The following is a 15,927-nucleotide window of genomic DNA, read 5'->3' on the forward strand; positions in this document are numbered from 1 at the left end:
TGTCTCGAAATTGATCAATCAAAACATATTCAAAGAATATTTAATAAGTCTTTTATTTTAATTTAAAGAAAATTTATTAATCAGGTAAATTGATCTATCAATAAATTAAATATTAATGATTAGAATTTAAAAAGTTCATTTAAAGATACAATTATTTTGTTAAATTTTATGTAACTTTTATGTAAACTTTTTCTTTTTTTAATCGACTCTCACACTCTCTTCGAACAACAACGAATCTTAATAAATAATTCAAAGCTCGTTCGTAACGTTCGTTGCCGAAAGAAGCGATTCCTTCAATCCGTAAGACTGATTTCCTTAATCTTCGTTCGATCGACCGGGCTCTTTCACAGAGTTCATCCGTTATAATTTCAACGTATATGCATACGAATCGATGGCAGGCGTCGTTTTTCGTTCTCGATTCGTGCTCGCCTCGTGTCCAGTTGCGTACGTGGTATTAGAATCGGGATGCAAGTTATAATAATCTGAGAGAAAACCGAGGATGGCGTTATACGCGAAAAAAAAAATCTACGTGGAAAACGTGTTCGTGGAAGGTTTTTAAAAAAGACGACAATGAGACGTGTTCGTCCGTTTCTCCAAGCACGGGCGGCACGTCCAAGGTTGGGCTCTGTTGCATTGTAAAGTTTATACGTACGTCTAAACACCGTTGATTACTTTAAGTCCGTTATATAAATCCTAAGACTTCTAAGTAAGGCATTATTTCCGCGTGCGGGCAACTCAAGCACGCCTCTCTCCTGCTCTGTACATTTTTCGCCGTGCCGACGAACTCTAGTCTAGAACGTCGATGGCGTCCGTTTCGACGCTATACCGTTCGGTCAGATTACACCAAAAAAAAAAAAAAAAAACATCCCTCTTCGAATGTCGCGCACTCGAGAGACCGTGAGACTCGCGAATCGTAATTCAAAATGTCCGGGCGGTCGTTGTTTTCTCTAATCGAACGCTTGATTCGCGTGAAACGCGAATAGGCGGATACGTTTTTAAACGAGCAATCCAACGAACCTGTTCTCGCACGGTTCCAGACTGAACTTTTATCATCATTGTATGAAGTAATTTTTCGTTTTTATTCTTCGAATAAAAAAAAAGAAAAAATGAAAAAAGAAAGCATATCGATCTGGCCAAAGGTCAAAGATAAGGAAACTGTTGCACACGTAAGTTGCGACGAATTTGTAGTTAGTTACGTTTCCTTAGACTGATTTGAAAGTAAAAATAACGGTTAGCATGTTCAAGCGTATTTTCACGCTTATCCTATCTTTGACGAATTTTAATACATACACACACACGAACACATACACATATACACATACATTACCACTGCCATTCTAATTCCAAAACTGCCAAAATCGAAATTCCTAATTCCAGAAACGATAATTTTAATCATTCATCAAAGTTTTCGAGGTTTTTAAGATTTTAGAAAACGTTTTTTCGACGAATTTTATGATAAAATTAAATGATCGATGATTTTATTCGTGAATTTCATTGATTAAGTTCCGTGCGCGACACTGCGAAGACGAGGGCATAGGTATACGTATATATAAATTTATATAAATATATATATGTACTTAAAGCGCGTGTAAGCGCATGCATTACGATTAACATACATGAATGTATATATTGAGAAGCACGTCAATCAAACTCGTAGAGTTCGATTAATTTGTTAGATCCTTATCGGGAAGCGGGTATCGTTCATCGTTGCGATAATAAACTTTTTGTACATGTTTTCTTATGTCACCGACTGACTGATGTCCGCTCAACGAGGACTCTGTACATTTTTCCATTTTTCTTTTGATATTCGATTTTTTCTTCTAGGAATTTCTGGCTCCAATCAAAAAAAAAATTCTTAACAATTACACATGTACATTTCGAAATTATTAATCTTGAAGAAATGGATTTTTATTTTCATTTTTTTGTCAATCAATAAATATTGTACATTGTAAGTAACATTTAAATTACGTCATAATTATAGATCCATAGAGGAGTATAAAAAACTGGCCTAGTTTTGAAATAACTACGTTTAGATGAAAGATGCAATAAATATTTAATAAATATTTATTAATCTCGAAAAAGGAGGTTTATATGATATTAAATAAGAAAAGCGCCGGAAATTCCATAGAAACACGCCCTATATTGCGAATCATTTTCACCGCGTTAATCGTTGGGATACAAACGACCCTCACGATGCTGTATGTTTTAGTTTTAATAACGGTGATGTTACTTAGAACGTCTCGAGATATTAAATGAATCGATGTTCTTGCGACTTATTATCGAACATAATACAAGAAATTTCAACAAACAAAAGCGATAAAAGTTCATCGAATCGATCGCTAACAGATGTAAGATTTTACGTCCTTCTGAAAAATCCAAACTAGTCGTATACAATTATAAGTATTAAAAAAAAAAATAAGATATAAAGATAAAATATAGAAAAAGGATTTTTAGATAAGCATAAGTTGTACAACGTTATTAAATAATATTAAAATTTCATCGATGATGGACTTTCTATCGCTAATTATTCTCATTTTTCTCGTGTATTGATTTATCTTATCATATGAATTAATCAAACTTCCCACGATCGAAAATTCTTCGTACGAAAGCAATTGCGTATCTTTATTTCGATTATCGATTTAATATTTGAAGATTACGTCACCGATTTGATGAACCGCGTTTTGCGAATGAACAAAAGCGTGAGAAGTGAGCAAATCAAACGAACAATTATTATTGTAACTATTAGCATCGTTGTAAAAAAAAAAAAAGTAATAATAATAATAAAGAACTGAAGAAAGAAAAAAGATAAAAAAAGAGGAAAAGTGACGCGAATGTGAAGAGTGTGTCTGCGTATCGAGATTCTATTCTTGAGTGGCATAGCCACGTGCGGAAGGAAAAATCCCGTGATTGAGAAAATCGCGATTGTTTTCTCTATGTTTTAAACGATCGCTGTGAAACGATGTGTGGCTATTATGCCATTGGTTGAAATTGTATTCAAGTCGGTGGTGTGGCGTTTCGAAGCATTGTGTCGATCGTAGTATCGATAAAATAAATTGATATCCTGTAAAGTACCGTACAAAAATTATTCTTGTCGTTTCTTTGCTACCCTTTGATAATTAACAATTGATCTAAAAATAAGTTACTTTTTAAATAAATATATATTATTATATCTATTTTTATAGATAAATAGATATTGATATATTTATTCGTTACAAGTAAATAGATATTATATATTTAAATATATTAAATTAATAATTAGATAATTATTTTATCTATAATTGAATTTAAATATTATGTGGAAAAAAAGTGAAATATTTGGGTATAATTTTTAATAGAAACATACTGATGTAGAAAATAGCAGAGTTTGATATTACAAAAGTTAATATCCGGTGAGTTCAGCGAACGTGGAGTCCATGTCGTCGCAAATATATTTGTATTTTTCTTTCTCTCTAAATAGAAAGTCTGAAAGAACGAAAAGCACGATTGTAAATGCAGAAAAGAAAAAGTTCGGGAAATATAAAAAAAAAATCATGAAACGAAACATACCTTCTCTCGCATCCAATTCTTTCGAGAACATTTTTACCATCTTTTCCGCAATGATGGCTCTCTTTTCAGCAGTTTTCAGTTTCACTTTCAAGTCCTTTAACTGTGTTTTAAATTCCTCTACCCTTTGATTAGCCTATGAAATGTAGAAAATATTGTTAAAATATGCATCAATGAACAAGGTTAAATAAAATTTTACCTTTTCTTCGGATACTTCTAAAGATTTCAATATATTACCAACAATGAATAATTCGTCCTCTCGTTCCATTATTTTTCTGTGAATCGTTATAGACGAAATTAATAAGAACGAGACTAAAATTTATCCAAAATAATTTACGATTTCATTCTACATACGCTTCGCTCGATTTTACTCTCTCTTCAGCCGCTTCCAATTCATCCTCCACAAAAGCCAATTTCCTCGAGATCTCGTCCGATTTTGTATCAGCATCTTCAGCAATTAGCCTCGCCTCTTTTAGCTGAGTCATCAGTTGATCCATTCTTTCCTCGTCCTGTTTGCTTCTATTCTCCAAAACTTTGCAGATGCTAAAAATAATAATTTACCACAAGGAAAATCTCAAACGTATATCATACTCTTCCCTTTTTTTTTTTTCACATAGAACAAACCGTTTCGCATCTTCCGCGGTTTCCATCGCTTGTGCCAATTTAGCTTGTGCCGTTAAACGACGTTCTTCCGATTTCTCCAAATTCTGCAAGCATTGCTGCATCTTTCTGTTCAAAACTGCCAACTCGGATTGCGTCTATCCTCATTCAATAGGACAAGAATCGTTAAAATTATGTTTTTAATAATCAAAATCAGTTATTCTCAATCTTATATGATCCCCTTATGAGTTACAAACATATCTTTATTGTCATTTTAGTTGATTATCTAATGATTTTTAGATCATATTTTAATATAATTAATTATATATTGCAATTAGATAATGTTTTATTAGTTAACTTAAAGCAATGTTGCTAGTTATTCAACAGCACTATATTTATTAATTTTTTAATTATCCTTATATAACAAAAAAGATTACAAAAGAGTTATTTAAATATTAAAAAAAGAGAGATTACGATTGAAAAAAGATTGGAAAACTTCAAAATTCATCATAAAAATGTTACGAATATATTGAATTATATATTTGTACAAATCACCAACCACAATATAAACTCTTTCTTTTTGCTCGAGGTCTCTATTCGACTTTTCCAATTGGGCTTTGCTCAATTCCAAGTCGCGTTCCATTTGTACCAATTTCTTTGCAAGTTCCCGAACCTCATCTCTCAATTTTTCTTCTCGTCGATTCGCCTCCTTTGCTTGCTGATCGCATAGATCGGCCTTATCCATTGCCAGATCCTTCTCGATTTTCAGCATTTGCAAGCGTTTCTTTATCGCGTTCATGACTTTGATAATCAATTTTTCGACGCGAAACTATGTAAAAAATTCGTACAAAATTTAAGTTAATAAAAATGAAACATTGTCAATATGATATAATGAACTTTTTTAATTAAACATTCAATCGATATTTAATAAAAAATATTAAATTGATATTGTGTATAATAAATTGTTATAATTAAGAAGTGAATTTTTTATAAAACATGTAAAATATATGTTTAATAGTTTTGAAAAAATTGCAAAAATGTAGATCTTGGAAGATATTTCGCGAATCTTGTTTTTTAAAAATAAATATTTCAAAAAGAGAAAAATCGAAATATACGTGATCATTTATCAAATGACATTAGAATAATATTTAATATAAATGGAAATATTCGATACGCATGAATCAATATTTTATAAAAGAAAAATTGAATATTGAACGTTAGCGATTTTTATTGCAAATTCAAAAACTCAAATATCAGAAACACTTTTTTGTTTTTTAGCTCAATATTACACCAATTCATTATCATTAATATAATTATTCGTTTCATAGCACTTTCACACTTTAAAGTAGAACAAAGTCGAACAAAACATTTTATTTTATAAATATATTTTATTTTATTGCATATTCGTGAAAAAAAACTATGATCTTACGTATTAATTATTTTAAAACAAACAAAATTCGTAAAGATAAAATAATTCTTAGGTTTTTCAAAGCAAAGCTCGCGGGTTACTGCACTCCGTGACCGACGAGAACAATGCTTTATAGACTCAAAGAAATGCAAAAGAACCTAATAGGCCATTTCTTTAGTTAGACGCAAACGAATTCCTCGACTTCTCTAGACGTTTATGTTCTTTCGATAGTTCGATTGACATAAAGTTGTAGATTCGGGTATTAAGAGGAATAAAGACAAATAACAACAGTATTAAAAAACATTATTTCTTATAATATATATATCTCATATGATTAAATCATATGATTAAAAATCAAGTTTGCTCATAAAATAATAATAATAATAATAATAATAATAATAATAATAATGAAACTGATAAAATTAGTTTCTGTGAATTCATTTAAACTAAACTAAAAAATAAAAATAATTTTTAAATAATATAGATATATAATATACATATAATATACATGTATATAATATATAAATAATATAATATTTAATATATAAATAATATAATATTTATAATATATAAATAATATACATATAGTAATATAGATAGATTCAATTATTTTTATCATATATAAATTTGTTTATATATTATATTTTTTGTTACATATATATGTATATATGAAAATTAAATATTATATATAATACATGAAAATTATATATTATATATAAAGTTAATTAATATAATTAAAAAAATGACTAATGTAATTATTACAAGAATAAAAATTTTTTTTAAATCTTTATTATTTATTTTTTCTTTTTACATTATTTTCAATACGATAGGATTTATTTTAATTAATCACGCTGTAAACAATTTTTTTTTAAATACCGTTTATTGAAAATACAGATTTGGCATACAATGATAAAAAGGGGATACGGTATTGCACTTGTTTTCATGTACAGCAATTCCTCTTCAATGTCTCTGAAAGAAAAATAGGTGATGCTGTTAATTCTATCGAAAAGAGACTATTTGTTTCTGAAGCAACTAAGCTCAATTATCTCTGGCTTTGAAGCTTTAGCAAAGTGTTAAGCTTGAAGCAAAGCGATTAACAAAAACTAGCTGTTTAATCAATTTTTAATCGCCATATTAATTGCATAATTTCTTCTTCTTTCATAATCGAATTAATTATATTATAATTATTTGAAGCCCCATTCAATTGTTTTCTTTTTCACAGTACACTATACGACGAATACTTCAACGAATTAAATCAGCGTAGCTGAACACAGCCGACTGATGTCCATTATTAAATGTAGCGAATAAGCGGAAGAAGCTTAGAATAGTAAAATAAAAGAAACTCCATCCGTTTCTGTAATTTTAATATCCTGTCATTTCTGCGAATGTGGCATCCATATCGTCACAGACCGCTTTGTATTTTTCTTTTTCTTCTCTGAGTTCATCTAAAACACAATTTAATTGTCATTGAAAAAATCTTATTTAAAAAAAAAAAAAAAACATAATTGAATTCTTATTTCAATATACTATATATCATACCTTCCTTCATATCGACTTCCTTCAACAATTTTTTCACCGTTCTTTCAGCATGAATGGCACGTTTCTCAGCCTCCCTCAATTTTTTTTTTAACTGTTTTAATTGTATTTTGAAGTCTTCCACTCGTGCATTAGCCTAAATAAATAAATTTAAAGATAAAAGAATAAAAATTGATGTAGGATTAATTGAATTTTATTATATTTTAAAATTTTTATTTATCACTTTATGAATGATAATTATAATAATTACCTTTTCCTCGGATACTTCTAAAGATTTTACGATGTTTTGCACGATAAAAAGCTCATCTTCCCGTTCTATGATTTTTCTGTAAATACATGTTAAGAATGTAAAAGAAAAATTTATAGAAATTCTATAAGTTAAAAATATGTTATATAATTATACAAACGCCTCGCTGGTTTTCACTCTTTCCTCGGCTCCTTCCAATTCCTCTTCAACGAGCGCCAATTTCTTCGATATTTCTTCAGATTTGGCGTCTGCATCTTCAGCAATTAATCTTGCATCTTTCAATTCTTGCATCAATTTTTCCATACGTTCTTCATCCAGCCGACTTCTGTCTTCTAATACTTTGCACATTCTAAAAAAAAAACATATCGATAAACTGAAACATATATGCTAATTATCCAATATTATTATCTATTATCCAATATTATATCTATAATCTTTACGAATAAAATTTTAAATTTTATTCGTATTTTAAAATATATTAAAATATATTTTGGTCTGCGAATTTAAAAATGACGAAGAAAAAGGAAAATTCCAATTTTATCTATCATATGAAATTCTTAATAAAAACCTTCGCGCATCATCCGCAAGTTCTGATGCACGTCCAAGTTTCGTTTGAGCAGTAAGACGTAATTCCTCCTTCTTCGTTAACGTTGCCTCAATTTCTTGCACCCTCTTGGTCAATGTAGTTCGATCTTGCTCTGCCTGTTAACGTCATTCATCGAATATAAACACTATCAACTTTTGTAAATCTGTTTAAAACACGTGTTTACGCACCTTAGACCAAGATTTTTCGCATTGTTCCAAATCAGCGGTGGATTGCTCTAAATTCGCTTTGGCCACTTCGTAATCTCGTTCGAGTTGAGTGAGCTTTTTAGCCAGATCCCTTACATCGTCGTTCAGCTTGTCCGCACGAAAGTTCTCTGATCTCGCCTTCGCTTCATTTGCCTCTACTTTTTCATTAGCGGCATCCATCTCTTGCTTCAACGCCGCAATCTTCTTTTTAATCGCCTCCATGATGACGATTTATGCTTTTCTACCCTTTTATCGTTTATCCTTCGTCGGTAATTTGAACCTAATCAATTCATTAAACTTATTAACAATGATTTAATAATTATTAGATCTAATTTGATTAACTATTTAACAAATTTAATATATCTTATTTTTTGATTCATAATATATAAATTAAAAGTGATGTTATTTCTATGTTGGTCTGATTATAATCGCGCCATATCTACTACAATTGAATCAATACACAAAATATACATCTGAAATAATGATTAATGAAAATAAATCTTCAATTCTTTTGAATAAAAAACAATGAAGGAACAAACTCTGAATTTATTTTAATTTAATATAATATCAAACGAACTTTTTACTTTCATTATCATTATTGTTCGTATACAGTATACAATATTAAAAATAAGGGACCCAATATTCGTTCAAGTTGCAAATCATTGCTACTTACCGATAAGTTACATTTAATAACAAACAACGTGGAAGAAAAGACAAGTTAGAGTTAAAAGGGGGACAACACTCACTGTTGTAATCGTGGCGATGATCCGCGATGAGAATGTACAACCGGATGCCTTCGAAAGCTAAGCTAAAATAAAACGAAACCGGCGTTGCAGGCCTCCTCGAACTTCTCGATCCAATCCAATTCTATAATTGCTTGTTGCCTTGTTGGCTATCGTCCCGATTTTATCCCGGCTCTTCACTGGCTGATTGCTACTCGCTGCAGTGGCTACCAACGAAACGCGATCTCCACCTCTCTTATGCTATTCTCGGCTCGAAAGAATTCCGTTCCTATTTCCTATCGACTACGTAACCTAGTCTACATAAATACCATAGTAAGATAAACATTCTCCGATTTTCCGATATTTTGGAAAATTTCTAATTTCGCGCCGTGTTCTCCACTTTACCTTTCTAGTATTTAAATTTTCCCGCTTCTACCAACACTCGATCTATTCGAATCGATATCGTGCACAATGAGTACCAATGTACATTAGAAACGCGGGAATTCTATCTCGATAATTAAAAATGGTATGACAATAATTGTTTCATGATAAAGATTATGAAGCAACATGATTTTATTGACATTTTTTTCCAGTATAAAAGAAATAATTACACATATCGTTCAGCTAATGTATTTCTCATTCTTTGACGTTACAAACAAATGCGCAGCATATAAGTTTTTCTACTCAGAATTCATATTCGCTTCTACTCTTGGCTGAATTTTTTTTTTTTTTTTACAAAAGTATGGATAATAAATATAAATATATCCTACTAAGTGAATATACGATAAATAAAATTTAACGCAACTTTTTGACACTTTGCAATAATTAAATAATTTTTCTTTGAATTTAATCCACAATGTAGAAATTTATTGAACTATTCTATATTACATTTTTTTTTTTTTTTACTATTTTAAAAGTTTAAGAATTTTTTAAAACACTAATATATTACTTCCGCATCAATTTTGATTATAATTTGAAGGATATAATTTCTTAATGATATATTTTATCAAGTTATTATTTTTTATAATCTATGTAATATATTTTAGCAAATTTTAAGCAAATTTACAGATCAAGTTAAAAAAGAAAAATTTTGTGTAACATCGAAGTTAGTATAAAAGCTAGAAAATTTTAAATATTATTAATCACAACAAAATCATACAATATCATATTTCTATTTTTACAAAATATAAATAACAATAACTTATTGATATTATATTTACCATATTTTTTAATTTTCTATTCTGCAAAATGTCCTTGTTGCGCATAATGTTATATTGTTATATTTAATCTTAAATGTAATTATTTAACGGTTTCTATGTTGTACCAAGCAAAAGCTATAAAACACAAATACTATTAGATAAATTGAATATGTTTTTACATTTACTCTGTAACAGTAAAATTGTTTTTTCTTAAATAAATATACATATATGTTGTATAATTAACAATACTGAGCAATAACAGATTTTTTTAAAAGCAAATGTTTGTTCATAATTCATACATAATAAGAAAATAATTCCTTACAATTCTTTACATTAAAAATATTAAAAAGTTTCATATTTCAAACTTGTAAATATAAAATGAACACAGTGCATAAAAATGTAAACCTGAGAACATGAATTTCAAAAAATAATTCAATACCAAAAAATTCGATGATTCGAGAATATATAATTGTATAACATTATATTAAATTTTCATCATATAATAAATGCATAAAAATAGAACACAGAGATAACCAAAATATCTTAGATATAATTTACAAATGAGAACTAATTTTTAAGATATGAATTAGAGATATTACTTTTGTGATATTTTTACATTTTACACGTGTCATATTCAATTATTTCCATACATTTAAGATTTGTATCAAACATTATTTATGTTAGATAAGAATACAAATCATCTTCTACTTAACAGACTATACATAAGCAGTGACCACTGGATAAAGTTAATACATAATAGATATGTTCAAAGAATTGTTTTCTATGAACAACAAATTTGACTTATTTTTAATAATATTTTTAATAATATACATTCATGCGCGTTGTACATGAATAGTATATCTTGTGAAATATTATTGTGCCTATAAAATACAAATAATCTTATTCAATTATTATCATTATTCAAAATTCATTGTCACTATTTGAGATTGTTTTGAACAGTGATCCTTCATAATTTAAATATCGTTACGAAAAAATTATTTTCACGCAGCGAAAGAAGGATCAATTTTTAAAGAAACATTTTCACCTTTTGATAAGTATAGATGAGCAAGTTTTGTTTATGGCACATAATAAATATTTTAGGAATGTTGATTTAGTAAAAAATGTCGATATAAGAATGGAACTTTCGTAAATATACCAAAAGCAAAGAATTGTGCGAAGTGTTTCACTCCTTTTTTCGCATAAATAGTTCCTAAATATCATAGAAAGCAGCGTATATTAACACTGAGTTTTGGCAAGATATAATATATATGCATATCAAGAAAAGCTTTCAAAACAATATTAGTATCAAATACGATAATATTGTATTATAGTGTGTAAACGTGTTTTATGATTTACGCGTGCATACACATTATTTAGAATTATTTTGTCTAATACATATAAATTTACTTAAGAAACTTGATTAAAAATGTAGTTAATCATACAATATAATATCACAATACAAATGCTTATAAATATTTCACAATTAAGAAAAAATTCTAAATATTAATTCTAAATATTAAAAATTAGTACTTTGTTTACGTAGATTTTTGTTAAGTAAATATTTTCAAATATAACAAAAACAGAATTATAAATATTTTTTTTATACTAACAATTATACTTAAATTATGATATATTTCCAGAATCATAAAAGTTCATAAAAAAAATACAGAAATGTAAATTATGCAACTTTTTAACTATATATAAGTGTATATGTATATATTAAAAGGAATATATTAAAAGAACTCTTTTTGTGCCGCTTAAAGTGTGCTCTAATATTTTGATATAAAAGTACACATCAGTGCATGTGCATTTCAATATATCTCTAAATAAGTACACAAACAATATATTATAATTATGTACTTAAGAGCAATGCACAATTTACGTTGGGCGGAAGCGGTGACGTAATAAGTCTATTAAACCCATAACAAGAATGAAAGTTTCTTTCAGAAATTCATATCTCAGAAAGTATTAATGCACCATTGATAAATGCAACATTGTCATCTAGAAAGATTAGATCCTGTCTCAGAGTCAGTAGTTGTTGATAATATATATGTTGGTGTATAAGAGAGTAATAAATGTACAGCATCTTCTCGATCAAGAGCTCGTAATTGTTGTATTAAAGATCCTACAGTGCAATCAGCACCAGCCGTGTTAATTAATCTATTAAATGATAAATTTGATAAAATATGAATATTTTATAAAATATAAAATTTATTGTTATGATTAAAAAAATAACTTACCTCAATGTTGGACTGTCTACTGTACTATCTAGCTGAGCAACTCGATCTCCCAAACCTAATCTTACAGCAAGTAAACACCAATCTCTTCCATGACGATCAGGAGGATCGAGCATCTGAGCTAATCTTCTTTGCACAGCAGCTTTAATTTGTTTTATTGGTTGTTTTGGTCCAGGAAGACAATTTTCTATTAAAGGTAATCCACAACCTACTATTTCCCATATACTTTCTTCTCGACTATTTAAAGGATTTTTAAGAGTTGCTTCTTCAAGACCTTTATCAATTAAAGCCGATATAATTGATGTTGGCTCCCAAGAATATATTATCTACAAAATTTAATAGAATTTAATAGAAAATATTGTATTACATTATTTTAGTTTAATAAATAACTAACCTCATCATATTCGCGAAGTTGACTAGGACTTAGCCAGTATCTTTCAAGTAACATGCCAGGAGCAACTAATTCAATTGTCGTTTCAATAGCATCGAGAATAATACTGAAAAGAGCAAAACACTGAGCACTGGTACCTCGCGGTCCACGTACTCTTATCTCTATACAACTCTGTTCTTCTTCTTCAAAAGTAATAATACTTTCACAAGGACCGATACATAATTTTGATCCTCTCCACCATTGATATAAATCTGAATTTGATGGATCCCATGTTTGAGTAATTTTTCTTAATTGTGCCTATATATAATATTATATCATTATTAAAAATTTGATTTTAAATATATTATATTTTTTATGATTTTAAATTTATTATGTTTATTATTAATAAAAAAAATTAATTAATTGCATAGATATTTATCATTATTACATACTTGTAAATGTGGAAATACTGCAATTAAATGATATAATGGTGCTTCAGATGGACAAAGACGAAGACCAGTATGAGGCAAAACATTAGAACATGGTTTCCATGGTTCCCATAATCCTGGTAAACGCTCAACAAGATTCAAACATGGTATTTCATATTCTACTTCATCATCATCTACTTCACACTGAAATAAAATTACATATTTTATTATAATTTTATTATAATTTTTATATGATTTTACAATTTTTTTGATATAAAATTCAAAATATTAAATACTTTAATACATACTGGTACACATAAATTTACAGCTTGTAAAGCTTGCAAAGCTTGTCCTGCAGGACAAGGACAACGAGCCTGAAAATCTTCTAAAGCATAAACACCTGTAGTACGACCACCTAGACGTCCTCGTTGTTCTAAACTTAATTGCCAATTTATTACATCCTGCCAAAACCATTCTGGACTTAAAACTATTAAATTCCCAGGAAGAAGCATACATTCCCCTAAATTCTAAAAATTAATATATAGTTAATATAATTGTAATTATAAATTACAAAAATTATAATGGTAAAAATACAAACCTGTAACTGTAATCCAAGATGTCTACAATGCTCTAAAGAAACTAATGGATTAATTTTTCTTACTTCCTTCAAAAATTCCTCCTGTGTGAGCATAACTGGAGGTACTTCTAAAGATTGCACATACGATCTCCAAGATTCTGCAAGACCAGTCCATACTAGTGCACTCTATAATAAAATTAGCTACTTTTAATAATAAAATATAGGGAAAAAATATTAGATAATACACTGATGCAGAAAATATATACAAGAGTAATTTTTTAATTGCATTGGACAGTAGTGCACGTATGTATTAATGGGATAAAGCATTAGAGCAATTATTAAATAAATTACAGCTTCATTATACGCATTTCACTTTTATCAAAGGAATTGAGAAATAGTTCGACCTGTTTATCAAGATTCGTCAAGGGCACGTACGAGGCCGCAGCCCGCGGCGTGTCACGTCGGAGAATACTTTCTGCAACTTCCGGTCCTTCCTACATCATGCATTGCATGCAGTAAGGCTGATGTTAATAAACGTTAATGACCAAATAATCAGCAACTAAAATATATGTCGTTAGTAAATTGATCACATGATAAAGTGATAGCAGATTTGAGAAAATTTACTTATAATATCTATTTTTTAAGGAATGTGCTTGATTAAATGTCGCAAATAATTATTTTAATCGAAAAGTATGAATAATATAAATTATCATATTTGGTGAGCTTAATTACTTGTACATATATATTAAATCAACCATGCATCATGAAATGATCATGGATTACAGAATCATAACTTCAACCAAAAATATTGCATTATATTTAAGAATGAATGATTTGTTCAACATAGTATTGCAGGATTTGAAATCAAAGAAATGTGAATCATTTAAACGTAATTAGCACTATGCAAATGAAATGACTCGATTCTGATTAGTTTTGAAAAATGTTAATGCACACATTTATTGCATGCTGTACAAACATTGGCGATATCCCTGTAAAAAAATGTGGAAGTATAATTATGTACATAAATATATTAAGCTGAACCTAAACCTTTTTATATATTATATATTAGGCATAAATTTTCTTAATATATCATTTTTTTTTATTTTATTGAACGAGTCGCTCGTGCAACCAAGCATGAAATGATTGCAAATTTTAAGGTTTTCATGTTGAACAATGACTTTTGAATGTAAACCATAAATATTCAAGAGTACTTATTACTATTAATAATATATTTTCTACCTTAGAAAAATTATCAATAATATAATAATGGAATGATATATTTAAATATGATTTACATTCTATATTCATAATATAAATAAAATGATTTTGATACAATGATTTTAATTTTCCTAACTTAATATTTTGAATGATGACATGCAATATTTACTTGGTGCATTTTAAAAATTTAATCCAAAATTCAAAATTTAAATCTATTATTATTTTATCAAATTTGATCAAGAATTAATTACGAGTTATTAAAGAATCTCGGTTAAATTGAGAGACTCGTAATAATAGTTTTAATTTGTAATAATTAAATAATATAAAAAAATTATTTTATAATATGTGTAAAAAATATGACAAATGTTATAAATATGTATAATCACTTCACCTCTAAAAATTCCATCCTTGCATTATTCAAGTAAGATCTTAGAAGTTTCAGACCAGGACTAGAAGGATTAGTTGCATCCACTGCGACCATTTGTGGTTCATCTCCCAAAATTGGAGTGAACTCTTTTAAAAAAGGTAATAGTGGGGCAAGTAGACTACCACTATTTGAATTTGGGGCAAGAGGTTCTGGAGCATAAGTACCAACCAAAATTACTTTTAAATCATTATATTTACCACCAAAACCTATTATATAAAAAATTAAATATCAATATTTTTTATTTGAAAAATCTATATATAATAAATAATTATGTTTATATATATATTTCTTGTAATAGATTAATTAACTTACCAAAATTAGTTGATGCAATACGATCTGAAATAAATCGTAACCAAAATTTTACTTGCTGAAGTTGTACAGTAAGTGGTTCTCTCAGACTAACTGTAATAAGATGTACAGCAGGTTGTTGAAAAGTAAGTACATAATGATAAGATGCTAAAAATTCTTCGCGACCGCACAATTCCCAAAAAATACATTCTCCACCTTAAATTATAAACATTAATTAATTAAATTGATAACATGTCTTATCAAGATAATTAAATTGAACATATATATATATATATATATATATATATATATATATATATCTTTGTTTATATAAA

The 15,927-nt window shown here is 28.4% G+C and overlaps 3 protein-coding genes across 6 annotated transcripts in view; all 3 read right to left on the reverse strand.

Annotated features, from left to right (window-relative positions):
* Positions 1 to 3,314: 3,314 nt before the first annotated feature.
* LOC102677217 (tropomyosin-2-like) lies at positions 3,315 to 5,834 on the reverse strand. Of its 3 annotated transcripts, XM_006618785.2 has the most exons (7): positions 5,573 to 5,834; positions 4,703 to 4,972; positions 4,168 to 4,301; positions 3,898 to 4,086; positions 3,743 to 3,818; positions 3,547 to 3,679; positions 3,315 to 3,462 (listed from the first exon to the last, which is right to left on the reverse strand). In XM_006618785.2, the coding sequence occupies exons 2-7, from the start codon at positions 4,940 to 4,942 to the stop codon at positions 3,380 to 3,382; spliced, it is 855 nt and encodes a 284-aa protein (XP_006618848.1). In that variant the 5' UTR covers positions 4,943 to 4,972; positions 5,573 to 5,834; the 3' UTR covers positions 3,315 to 3,379. The 3 variants fall into 3 exon arrangements, with proteins under 3 accessions (XP_006618848.1, XP_031367841.1, XP_031367842.1); XM_031511981.1 differs by having other exon boundaries at positions 3,315 to 3,679; XM_031511982.1 differs by lacking the exon at positions 5,573 to 5,834 and having other exon boundaries at positions 3,315 to 3,679; positions 4,703 to 5,014.
* A 578-nt stretch (positions 5,835 to 6,412) lies between these two features.
* On the reverse strand, positions 6,413 to 9,180 carry LOC102676971 (tropomyosin-2-like). Of its 2 annotated transcripts, none has more exons than XM_006618783.2 (7): positions 8,873 to 9,180; positions 8,109 to 8,406; positions 7,903 to 8,036; positions 7,495 to 7,683; positions 7,338 to 7,413; positions 7,091 to 7,223; positions 6,413 to 6,996 (listed from the first exon to the last, which is right to left on the reverse strand). In XM_006618783.2, exons 2-7 carry the CDS (start codon positions 8,346 to 8,348, stop codon positions 6,914 to 6,916), a joined length of 855 nt encoding a protein of 284 aa, XP_006618846.1. In that variant the 5' UTR covers positions 8,349 to 8,406; positions 8,873 to 9,180; the 3' UTR covers positions 6,413 to 6,913. The 2 variants fall into 2 exon arrangements, with proteins under 2 accessions (XP_006618846.1, XP_006618847.1); XM_006618784.2 differs by having other exon boundaries at positions 8,800 to 9,043.
* A 1,333-nt stretch (positions 9,181 to 10,513) lies between these two features.
* The window catches only part of LOC102677349 (death-associated protein kinase 1-like), a 9,959-nt gene continuing 4,545 nt past the window's right edge, over positions 10,514 to 15,927 (reverse strand). The window contains exons 12-20 of the mRNA XM_031511985.1: positions 15,617 to 15,810; positions 15,269 to 15,510; positions 14,064 to 14,153; positions 13,681 to 13,845; positions 13,391 to 13,609; positions 13,107 to 13,286; positions 12,679 to 12,972; positions 12,288 to 12,610; positions 10,514 to 12,207 (exon numbers count right to left, since the gene is read on the reverse strand). Of these exons, the coding sequence (XP_031367845.1) occupies positions 12,045 to 12,207; positions 12,288 to 12,610; positions 12,679 to 12,972; positions 13,107 to 13,286; positions 13,391 to 13,609; positions 13,681 to 13,845; positions 14,064 to 14,153; positions 15,269 to 15,510; positions 15,617 to 15,810 (1,870 nt within the window). The 3' untranslated portion in view covers positions 10,514 to 12,044. The remainder of the gene's footprint in view (positions 12,208 to 12,287; positions 12,611 to 12,678; positions 12,973 to 13,106; positions 13,287 to 13,390; positions 13,610 to 13,680; positions 13,846 to 14,063; positions 14,154 to 15,268; positions 15,511 to 15,616; positions 15,811 to 15,927) is intronic.

The sequence above is a fragment of the Apis dorsata genome, unplaced genomic scaffold, assembly GCF_000469605.1.
Source record: "Apis dorsata unplaced genomic scaffold, Apis dorsata 1.3 scaffold_376, whole genome shotgun sequence".
NCBI classification, from domain to species: domain Eukaryota; kingdom Metazoa; phylum Arthropoda; class Insecta; order Hymenoptera; family Apidae; genus Apis; species Apis dorsata.